This window comes from Humulus lupulus, chromosome 7, assembly GCF_963169125.1.
Source record: "Humulus lupulus chromosome 7, drHumLupu1.1, whole genome shotgun sequence".
Lineage (NCBI taxonomy): Eukaryota > Viridiplantae > Streptophyta > Magnoliopsida > Rosales > Cannabaceae > Humulus > Humulus lupulus.
This window is the reverse complement of record NC_084799.1, coordinates 92,583,676-92,595,830: the sequence shown is the minus strand read 5'-3', so window position 1 is coordinate 92,595,830 and position 12,155 is coordinate 92,583,676. Positions and strand designations below refer to the sequence as shown.

The following is a 12,155-nucleotide window of genomic DNA, read 5'->3' as shown; positions in this document are numbered from 1 at the left end:
AATTTTCCCTAGAGAAAGCATCCTGAAACCCATACTCTTAAATGATTTCCTACGACAAAGATACCCTAACCTAAAAGGGCTTTCCCCCTCCGTATCCACAAAACCCAGTAAACCCTTGCATGCGGCTACAGTAAAATTTTTACCTATGCTACAGTGGCATATATTTTCAAAACGCACATGGTCAGGAAACTTACAGTGTGTGGCTGGGAGGTGGATGGAGGTGTCGCCTTGGTAACACCTTCGTCGGTGTATTGGCTTCCAAAGCTTTGAAGAAATCCGTGCGCCTAAGCTTCTTGAATGCTGAAAGTGGCAGTAACAGAGTAGAGGGTTTGTTCTTCTGAGATGAAGAGAGAAGAAGAAGAGAAGTTTGAAAATTTTCGAATGAAAGGGTGGCCCATGCGTAGGATGGCCACCCCTTTTTATATGCGTAAAGGATCACGTGTAGAGGGCCGTTGGATGGCCCTGATGAGGGATCCGAGGCCCTCCACTCGAAATGCGAAACGACGGCTGGGCATAGGCTAGGCCATTAAATGCGGTTCTCGTAAGACGTACCGTCACCACCCACGATGTTCCACGTATCAGGCGCCTGCGTAAAAAGTGGAATGCGAAGAGTTCATGGGGAAGTCTAAAATACCCTACTGTGGTCTTATATACGACGTAATATACCACGAGCAGGAGCTTGGGGGGCAGATGTACGCCTTGGTTTTCCCACGGGCTGATTAGCAAGCCGAGCTGCGGCCTAACCATGATTACCTCATGATCATCCCCAGGGCCGGAGCTTCTGTCGTAATGTCATACCTTCTTAGCTCGAGGAAGCCCCAAGAGCTTGCCTTCACCGCCCAAGGCCGGGGCAGGGATTCCGAAGGCCGAAGACCGAGCTAAGTATGAAGCTCGTGGTACGAGCTGGATATGGAGGCTGTGACCCTTTGTGAAGTCAACACACGCAAGGTAAACGTGCGTATATCAGGCATCACGTGTCTGATATCCCCCTGAATTCTCGGACACGCAGCAGGAACGTGTGTATTCAGACACCCTCGACTGGGTTGGGCCGTGCGGCCCATTACCTCCTTACCTATCGATTTGACCACACTTATGTGTCAGGTTTAGGAATTAATCATGAATGTCATAGAATTGATACGACAAGTAAGAAGGTCACCGGATGACCTTCTTACCAACTTCCAGGTGCCTTCTCCTATAAATATGGAGACCTTGGGAGTTGATAGGGGTTGAAAAAATAATCTCTTGTAAGAAATACTCTGTAATCAAATACCCAGTCAATATCAATAATATTGACTAGTGGAGTAGAAGGATTTTAATCTTTGAACCACTTAAAAAAACGTGTCTTGAGTCACCTCCTTCATCCTCTAAGATCATATATCTGTTTCGGTTCTACATTTGGCACTAATCCCTTTATCTTTTTCTCTTAATTACCTGTTGGCGAAGAACCGCGTCAACAGTAGGTAAAGATCAGATTTTTTGTAGTGGTGGGTGGGCTCCAGGAGAGGGTGGCTAAGGGAGAAGGGGGTTTTGCAGAAAAAAGAGAAATAGGGGAGGAGAAGTCGAGGCAGGGGCTGATATCGGGGTCACTATTAGCGGCGACACGTATTGCTGCTAATAGTCGCCGTTGATATTAGTTTAATTGACGTGACGACTATTAGTAGCGACACATGTCGTTGCTAATATTCTTATATTTTCAGTTCGGTTTTTTTTTCAGGGTTTTTTTAAATTTATTAGCGACAACAAGTGTCGTTGGTAATATTAAAAATGTCGCCGCTTATTAATTTAAAAAAATTACCTAGTGTAATATCAGTGACGGACATGTTTTGTCGCCGCTAATAATGTCTCTGCTAAAGAGCATATTTTTTGTAGTGCAAAAACAAGAAAGTTGTTCAGTCTTTTTTTTCTTTTCTTGAAGAAAAAAATATTAAATATTACAAAACATTAAATTATTTGCAGTAATTATCCGAAAAAAGCACACACAAACTAGCTATATTGGTTAACCATATTAATTAGTGTTTATTAATTTAGTTTATTTGTTCTTTATCTTGTGAACTACATGTATGGATGGTATGGTAGGATGGGCAGGTGCGCTGGCGCTTTAATTACTCAAACTATAATATAATCCGAAAACCGAGATTAGACATTACCTCTTTCAGTTGCGCTATATATATGCTCGGCATTTAATTGCTACATTAACTCGTTCTCTTAATTAACCATTTGTATATTTTTAATATTAATTATTTCGCGCCACCTTGTATCCAACTCTTATAATTATGGTCTATTAATAGTTTTATTACTAAAAACTTTATCCCACTTGATAATATAATGAATCGACCATCAAATCTCCAGCTTATCGATTTCCATAATAGTACTCGAACCATTGACTGACTTGCCCATTTCAAAGTCAGCTCTTTTTGATTAAGGTACGTAATTCAAGCTTCCTCGCCGTTGATTTTGACTATAAAGCACTTCGTTCGACAAGCTGTAATCGTAACGTACGTACGTACTTAATGCACTAAAGTCAAAGTCTACCACGCTAATGAAACAAAACACGCATGCATGTGTGGCGAACGTAATATATTGTTATCCAAAAGGAAATAAAGACAACTATACTAAATTTCTTAGGAGCGAAATCGGAGATCTTGCGGGAGTTCCTATCCACTTGCTTTACAATATGGCTGAAATAAGAGCTGTTTTACATATTACACTGAAAAGTCAAGTCCATTCACCACTATATAAAAGGAAGGGTTCTCTCCATGAATTTATAAGATCGACACTAATTAAGCTCGATCACAATGACTTCAATATCTTTAAGCTTGCTATTTTTTCTTCTAGCTCTTACTACTCCTCTATCCCATTCTGCAGGTATCATGAGCTTCGATCAATTTATATTTATATATATGATTAAAACTATATACGTATATATATATTTATTGATATAGACCTTCATACATATGTATATTATACTTATTTATTGCAGGATTTGTGAGCATCGATTGCGGATCCTCCAAGTCCTATGTAGACGACAACACAATAAAATGGTCAGGTGACGAAACCCTAATTAATAACGGAGAATCTCACGTGGTGAAGGATACCAGGGCAGTATCTCAGGAGCTAACCACTCTCCGAGCATTCACTACTCGGAAAAAGAACTGTTACTCCATTGAAGCCGAAAAGGGACAACAAATTCTTCTCCGAGTGACCTTCTATTACGGAAACTACGACGGAAAGTCTTCTCCACCGAGTTTTGAGCTCCATGCTGATGGAAACTATTGGGCCACGATCAACTTTTCCAGCGACGACGAACTTGTCATCTATGAAGCCATATATGTCATTAAAGGCGACTATATCAGCGTCTGCGTCGCTCAGATTCACCCTAACCAGTTTCCTTTCATATCGGCAATTCAGGTTCGGGGTTTGAAACCCAACATGTACGGTCATGTCGATCCAGAGTATGCTTTGTTGGTCAGACAAATGGTCGCTTACGGTTCAAATACAACTGTGAGGTAGAGTATATAATTATAATTACAGTTAATAATAATTTCTTAAGAGTGGTAGTATTAAGCACCATTGGTGATTTTAATGATTACTCTAAATGACCAAATTAATAGTATATAAAGTATTGCAGAAGCACGAGCTCATATGGAAGCACCCGCGCCCTCGCCCTGCAAAAGTTGCTTAGCAGAAGCTTTTGCATGCGCATATATACCAATTTTTTATTACTTTTCAGAACTGAAAGTACTGTTGACTTATATGTATATATGATTGAGTAGTAACTAACTAAAATCCTGCTAATACTAAATTTGACAGGTACCCGGATGATGAATATGATAGAGAATGGAGTCCCGAGTTAATTGACCATGGATACGTTAAGCTGACAAACGATGCTCCATCGATTGAAGTCAACTCGACAGATAATCCTCCAGAAGCAGTTCTGCGACACGCAGTGACCACAACGAGCACATCCGAGCCTTTAATACTATACACCGACATCTCTAGCACCAATGGGGTTCCCATCTACATCAACATGTACTTCTCTGAAGTGACTCAGCTTGATTCGGACCAAAAAAGGTCGTTTGTGTTTGTCATTGACAATCAGATTGCTTCTGATCCCATTATCCCTCCCTATGGAGGTGTTCTCCAAATGTATCTCACCAACACCACGGCTACTTCTAACACTACCTTCGCTTTGGTTGCCACCAAAGACTCCACGCTGCCTCCTCTCATCAACGCCATGGAAGTTTTTTACGTCGGCAACACTCTAACAAATGGAACCTATAAGAAAGATGGTTAGTAAATTATTTAATTTCATTCATGTCTTCACACGTAGTTTAATTGTAGCTATCACTATTATTCTAAATTATAAAGCTATTATTCAAGTTATTCATTTATGTTTTTAGTAAGTAGTGCTACGTACGTACACTTTGTTATTTATTAAAAGTAAGACAATATCTTCACAAATGTAAACTATCATCTTAATTAATTAAGCTTAAAATTTAAAAGTATATGAATGATAGTGATAATTTTTTTTATCGAGTATTTATTATGATCTTAATTAGTGATATTTTTTTTCTTGCTTTTTCTTTTTCTATTTTTTTTTTAATTTTTCCAGTGGAAGCATTGAATGGACTACAGGAAACATTCAGTGTGTTACAAGACTGGACTGGTGACCCGTGTCTACCTGCATCGTTTACTTGGGATTGGGTAAACTGCAGTAATTCGGACGACACACCTCGTATCACAGCACTGTAATAATTACTTATTGTCCTCTCTTGAATTTGTGTTTTGAGTTTTTTGTTGTTTTATTTTTATGGCTAAGTTTGGAATCTATATTTTTGAAAAATTTCAGGTACCTGAATGGGTTTGGTCTTTCAGGCTCCATACCAGATCTCAGTTCTTTGGACGCTCTGGAAATAATGTGAGTATATAAATCTATAAATTCTACTTATTTGAATAATATATATATATATATACATAATATAAATATTACACTTGCATATGTAGTTTGATATCTGAATTTAATTGTAAAAATATTGCAGAGACTTGCACAATAACAGTTTGACTGGACCCATACCTGAATTTCTCAGCAACTTACCTAGCATAAAAGAACTGTAAGATACATAAATAACGTCCACATAATATGGTCTTATTTTTTATTACGTCAAAATAATATATATATATATTCTATCTTGAGTATTATCTCAATAATATTAATAATAAATTAATACCCAACATTAATTTGTTTTCTCTATTCTAGGAACTTAGCTGATAATAAGCTCAGTGGACCTGTCCCTACTTCTCTTTCAAAGAACAGCAACGTCGAATTAGAGTGAGTTAATTAATTAATTTGGTTTATTTTTTATATATCATTTAAGACTAGTTGTTTTATGCTCTCTGGAAATTTGTACACAAATATATAATTAATATTTTTTTTAAATAAACAATTTTGAAATCTTAATTATTACCATTATTATTTCAGTGTATCAGGCAATCCTGTTCTGTGCTCGTCAAGCAAGTTGTGCTCTAAGAAAAATAAAAGCTCATCAGGTTCAAAATCATCATCTGGCAGCGCCAAGAGAAAGAGTGATATGTTACCAATTATTCTTGGAGTCATGGTTTCAAGCTTCTTTGTTTTCTTTTTCAACTAGAGCACCTACAAGAGACAAATCACCCTGCCAAAAGGTTAAATAGCTTACATTTCAACATTTATTGAATTAAAGAAAACAAAACCTTCATGAACTAATTCTTTACACATTAATAATGATTTCATATATTTCTGGAAAATATACCTAAAGAGCATCATCACAATATTAATATACATGTGGGTTGATTACCATAAATTACATCCTATATATATATATTTATTAGAAATAGTGTACTCTTACATTATAATATAACAAACACATGCATAATAAGTTTACATATAAGTTTGGATTACTCCATTTAACACCGATTATTTTTTAATTGGGAACTCCAATTCTTATTTAAAAATCCTAATATTATTCATGCCCATTTATAATTATAAAAAACATATGTATGTAATAAATGCATATATAAAATTTATTTAAAACAAATAAGTTAGTGCATAAGAAGTACACATTTCCATGGCTTTATTTAATAATAATGCACGTTCTGATTCGCCAAAGAAAAAGTATGCATGCACGTTCTGGATTAGTACAAGCGTAATTTATGTAACAGTTTGCAAATTATAAATAATCTTATAGGTTAAGCGTAATGGAGCATAAAGACAGCGGAAGGGGTTCACACATGGTTTCAGTTTTTTCAAGGAAGAGCTCAAAGTCGTCATTTTAAAAAAGAGGAAAGAAGCTTAGAATTAACATGGATCAGCATAGGCGTAGGAAGGAAAATTTGCTTGGAAAGAATGTTTGACTTTCCTATATATATATAGAAATAAATATATATATATATATTGTCTAATGTATGAATGCCATTCTACCTACTTTCTATCCTTTTATGCCACTCTAATTTGCGAATGATTAAAAACGAACCTTTGGTTTCAATTGAATTGAGTACTTAATTAGCTGACAGGCCGGGGAATGAAGTGAACACAATTATTATTATTAATTTAAATAGCAGTTTAATTTGAATATATATATATATATTAATGTTAATGTATGTGTGTGTGGACCACTGTGGAGCTAGCCTTTATCAAGTTGACTCATCGGCAAATAATTGAAACAACTTTAGTGCTTTCTATCCATCATTATTCCAAAGTCTAACATACAGTAGTTCATAAAAGTCTACTTCATATCTAGAAGATTATTCAAGAATCAACTTTGTTGAAATTCGAGGCTAATAAAGTCTTACAAATCGAGTCTGAAAATAGTCTTAAACGATGATAATTTAACATTACACAATATGCTAAAGTGGAAGAAAGGAATGTATTTATTAATGAACATGATAAGATTATATGTAGATTCGGTTTGCGACTTCGGAATGTTTGCATTTAGAATAAATTATAAAAGGTATACCAAACCTTTGCAGATAACAACGGACCAATGCTTATTCGTTGTTATGTGCATATATGCAAACGTCTTAAAAAACTAATTAATTAGGATAAAATAAACATATTTATCAAATACATAAATATTGAAATAAAAATAAAGTTTTATCTTAGTAAAAGCACATCAATTGCAACAAGGCAAATGAAAAAAAAAATTTAATTGGTAATTATAATGGCTAAAACTTAAGTGACATTCCAGACAACCCGCTTGGAGGGCTATCCCGAGAACTCCTCCCATTTGGTCAGTAGCTTGCAAAAGTCGCATGTTCGACAAATTTTATAGGTAGCCGATTCATTGGGAAGAACCACGTAGCTCGGAAAAGTATCTACAACCAAGTTAGTCAATTGATAGCTAAATTTTAGCTAAAACAATATTTTAGCTAGCCACTTTTAATACTATCATTCCAACTATGCTCTCAATAATAGTTAAAAGTTGATTGACTTAATAATTTTTACAAATTTAGATTTCCAACCCCTCTACAACAATTACAATCATTTGCGGCGTAGCTATTAGCGGTGGGCTCAGTCCGCTTGTATTGTATAGACTATTAGCGGCGGACCGCCCTAAATAAAATAATGTACGAGTATTTAAAATAAATAAAAATATATATTAGCGACAGACTTACCACTATTAGTGGCGGATAGTCTGCCGCTAATACACATAATAAAAAGTCCGATAATTTTTTTTTAAGTTTTATTATCGGCAGATAATCACCTTTATCAGAGGCGGACTATCGCCGCTAATAGTATTTACGGCGGGTAGATACCATTATTTGCGACGGAATACCCGCCGCTAATAACATTATTAGCGGCAGTATAATAATAATAACGGCGGGTCCCGCCGCTAATACTAATGAAGAGGTTAAAAATTGACATAGTCCCTCATCTCTTCTCTTCCGCGTCTCTTCTCTTCCCCTCGTTCTCTTCCTCTCTCAACCGTAGTCTCTTCTCTCAAGCATCTTCTCAGGCAACGTTTTGGTTAGTTTTCTATTATATTGGTTTGATTTTTTTTTTTTGTGTATTATTTTGTCTTTAATTTTTCTTCATCAGGACAGCGACACATCCATGACCCCGGCACACCCACGACCCGGACACACTCTTTCTATGTATGTCACATTTTTTTTATTATATATATTTTTTACTCTGAGATGAAATCGAATAATATACTTGTAATAATCTGAATTGGGGATTTTGGTTAGGGTTTTTCTCATCATTATCTGGGTAATTAATGATACCATTAAGGAGCTGTGACGAATTTCTGTTATGAGTTTTTTAAATTAGGATTTGTTTCTTTGATTTGGATCATAATCTACTTTCATGGCATTAGTTATTTTAAAAAAAAATTTAAATCATTATCTATCTTATTGTTATCAAGATTACATTTTTAGTAGTTTATATTATAGAATTTCTGGGACCCACCAATGTTTGTGGTTCTTTTTTTCTTTCTGATTTATGTCAATTCTTGCTTGTTAATTGTGTAATTTTGTTTTATGATTTCGCATTTTATCCGTTAAATGAACTCATTTGCTTGAAAGTTTAGGCTTGTGGATTTTAAGGTTTAGGATAAGTCCATAGAGTAAAGACTTCCAGTCAACTAAGGTTTGTATAAACGAGTTGTTCCAACTAATCCCAAATAATTTATATAATATAATAATGGATGGTTTTGTATTAACTAAAATATAGTTTTTTTTGTTAATTTTGAATAAAGATGATTTAAACTTGATCAATCACATTATTAGCACCCCTATTTTTTATCACCATTTTCTTAATTATTTAATATTAATTAAACTAAGTGCTAGAAAAATATATAAATTCAATTAAAATGAATTTAATAAATTTAATCTTTTTGTAAAGTTTGAAATAGTTTTAGGGACATTAATAAATTTTAAATTATTTTTTATTTTAAAAATACATTTGTAATTATTTTTTAAATTAAAATTGAGACAAACTAATTATGTCATGCCCGTGTTTCTCCATTGCCATTATTAGCGGTCACACCAAATTTTTTGAACTACTTACTAATTTTTGTAAAAAAAAAAGTATTTAGTCAAATAAGTGAAAGCATTTAGAGTACTAACTAACTTTCATCGTAACTTGACTTTTTAATAGGGAGACTAATTTTGTTTAGATTGTGAAATTTTTCGAAACAAATTTATGATAGTTTATTTAATAAAAAAAAAGTGAGTATAGAAAAAAAAACAACAACAACAATAAGTGCATATTATCATGTTATTTTGTTCTTTTTTCTCCTTTTTGCTTGAACATATGTTCATTTTATTGCTTTGGTTGCTTGTCTATGAAACATATTTGCAATTAGTGCTACCTTTGTCACGAGTCAATGAGTCCCCACTTTTTTTTCTCTTGCATTGAACATGTTTCACATAAATAGAACAATAATTAATTTGTAAAATTATTATTATTATAATTAGTAAAAATAGAAGAAAAAAATTAATTAGTAGTTAATTTATTTTCTCTATCCTGGTATGCTTGTGATTGATGGTTGTTGACTACAACCATCAATTAATGGGATATCAGCACATAAATAATAAGTTAAAAATATTATTAATAAAATAATGAATGAAAGATATCGCAAGAGAAAGAACATTAGACATAAACACTTCAAAAGTCATTATGTTGGACCAGAAGATTTGGAGAATGTCCTCTCTAAGCCACCTGACCATTGCACTAAGGAGGCTTGGCAAAATATTTGTGAATTGTTTTTTAGCGAAAGATTTTTGGCTCGTTCCGCTAAAAATCAAGCAAACAGAAAACAAATGAAGTATGTAACAACACAAGTGTAACGCCCTGGATAGCCAAGATCGTTACACTGTGTGTTTATAATGTGCTGGATATGCTAATCAAGTCATTTAATTAAAAATGTGCTATTGAAATTATAAAGGAACTAGGGTTAAAATATTTTGGTCTCAAAAGCCACATTTTCACTAAGAAACATTTCCTGTTTACACGGGATCCCAAAAATATTAAGTTTGAAGACCGTTTACAAAAGACATAAGGTTTAAATACAATATCAAGCCATATTAAGGCAAAACAGACAGTTAGGCAATCCCTGTCCTGATCCACTCCTCGACCATGGCGATCGAACAGCTGGCTATGTACATTCAACCCTGCAGCTCTCCATCTCAGGATTGGTCCAGCTTGCCTTTGCCTTTACCTGCACCACGTAGCACCCGTGAGCCAAGGCCCAGCAAGAAAACACAGGAACAGAGCATAAGTAACCAACAGACAAATCAATATCTCATATTGCTTCACATATTCTCAACCATATAAACATCCAGTATAATCAAGTATTCAACATATAACATATTAACTCATATCACATAACATTTCACAAATGATAACTAGGGCTAGCGCCCTCAGGCCGCTCCCTCCATTATCCCACTGACTCCGGCCCGCTTAAACTGAGCTCAGTGAATATTAAGCTGTCCTCGGCTACCAGTGGCCAAGCCGCGCCCTGTGCGCAAATATTGTGTTTGGCACTCTTAGGCCGCTATCACATGTCCCATGGCATGATACCATCATTGACACAATACAAGTATCGGGAGCACTTAGTCCCATCACAATCATATAACTGGGTGCAGTTTTCTTACCTTTCGATTGGCTAGCTTTGATCACTTGACTCCTTGAGCACGATCCCTTTCGAGCCCTAGCGCTCACCTATACACAACCATAGGCCAAAGTCATCATCAAACCTCAATTCCAAAACCTAGCCTCGTGGCTAATCCCGAGCCCCCGGGAAGTCCTAGTTACATCAAACAAGGTGGTGAAACCAAACCCCAAACCCTTGGTTAAAAACCCCTTGCAAACAACCCTAAAACCCCTTTCCGAAAGCAGGGCAGCGCTACAACGCTCTTAGGAGGGCGCTACAGCGCTACAAACAGAAGCAAAATCCCCTCAGCATGCATGGCCTAGTGCTACAGCACCCAAAGGCTAGCGCTGTAGCGCTAGTCACAGACAGGCCAACTCCAAATTTCTCTTCCTGCGATTTCCTCGAACCAAACTCAACCAGAACTTCTCCAAACCTTTGCCAACCTCAAAAACAACCTTATAAACATACTCCACTCATCCCAAGCACCCCCAAAACTCAAAACCCAATCACATGCATCTCTAATCCCAAAATTCACCATAGTTGTCCCTAAGCTCAGAAACTCAGCAAAACCAGTCAAAGCATCAGAGTTAGAGGCTTAGAATCCATACCTTTGGTGGAATTTCGACCTCAAGTTGCCTCTAGACCTCCTTGGCTTGCTCTTCCTCAACCCTTGGCTCCAAGTTTCCTAAAATTCCCCATCAACACAGCTTAGATATCTTACCTAAGAACCAAAACCAGAACTGAAGAAACTTACAGAATTTTACCTCAAGTGTTGGTGAGTTCTTGCTAAACCTCTGCCAATCCCTCAAACCTAGCTTAGGATCCTTGCTGCTTAGCCTAACCTAGCTCTCCTCTGAACTTTGCTCCAAAAATCCTCAAGAAACTGATGAAGGAAGCATAAACCGACCTTAGAAGACTCTCTCTCTGTTTTCTCCCTTTCTTTTTCTTCCTTTTTCCTTCTTTTCTTTCTCTCCTCAGACTTCTATATTTTTCTACAACTTCCACTAACATAAAGCCTTAACTTATCTATCTCTGAGATTCCAATTGACCAAAATGCCCTCCCTATTAATTCCAAACCCTTTAGTCCACTTAGGGCCATTTTAGTCATTTTGCCCAATTCCCGCTAACTCCTCGAGTGTCTCTAATGTTTCCCGCTTAATTCCCGATACCCAACTAATCACCAATTATATTCCTTGATGTCAAAATAGACCCCGATATACTCACTAAATTCCCATTTATACCCCTAGGCTCATCCCGAGCCGGGTATAAATCCCCGCCATGACTTTTTCACTACTTTACTCACTAGGATCGTCTTGAGTCAAAGATCACAGATATATCCACATAATAATGTGGTCTCGACAATTATCACATATATCAATACAGTTATGCCCATAATGGCCAAAATTACGATTATGCCCTTCTAACCTAATCAGGGCCTACATGCATACTAGTACACATAGCCATGCATCTCAGATATTCAAATAGTCATATAACATACTTTAAATCATAATCATGCATCTTAAT

At 35.9% G+C, this 12,155-nt stretch overlaps 1 protein-coding gene across 2 annotated transcripts; it reads left to right on the top strand.

Moving 5' to 3' along the window:
• The first annotated feature begins 2,772 nt into the window (after positions 1-2,772).
• On the top strand, positions 2,773-6,521 carry LOC133789784 (putative leucine-rich repeat receptor-like protein kinase At2g19210). 2 transcript variants are annotated; one of them, XM_062227522.1, is made up of 9 exons: positions 2,773-2,865; positions 2,981-3,506; positions 3,811-4,289; positions 4,613-4,748; positions 4,850-4,918; positions 5,040-5,111; positions 5,258-5,329; positions 5,480-5,682; positions 6,225-6,521. In XM_062227522.1, the coding sequence occupies exons 1-8, from the start codon at positions 2,796-2,798 to the stop codon at positions 5,646-5,648; spliced, it is 1,593 nt and encodes a 530-aa protein (XP_062083506.1). In that variant the 5' UTR covers positions 2,773-2,795; the 3' UTR covers positions 5,649-5,682; positions 6,225-6,521. The 2 variants fall into 2 exon arrangements, with proteins under 2 accessions (XP_062083506.1, XP_062083507.1); XM_062227523.1 differs by lacking the exon at positions 5,040-5,111.
• Positions 6,522-12,155: the final 5,634 nt, after the last annotated feature.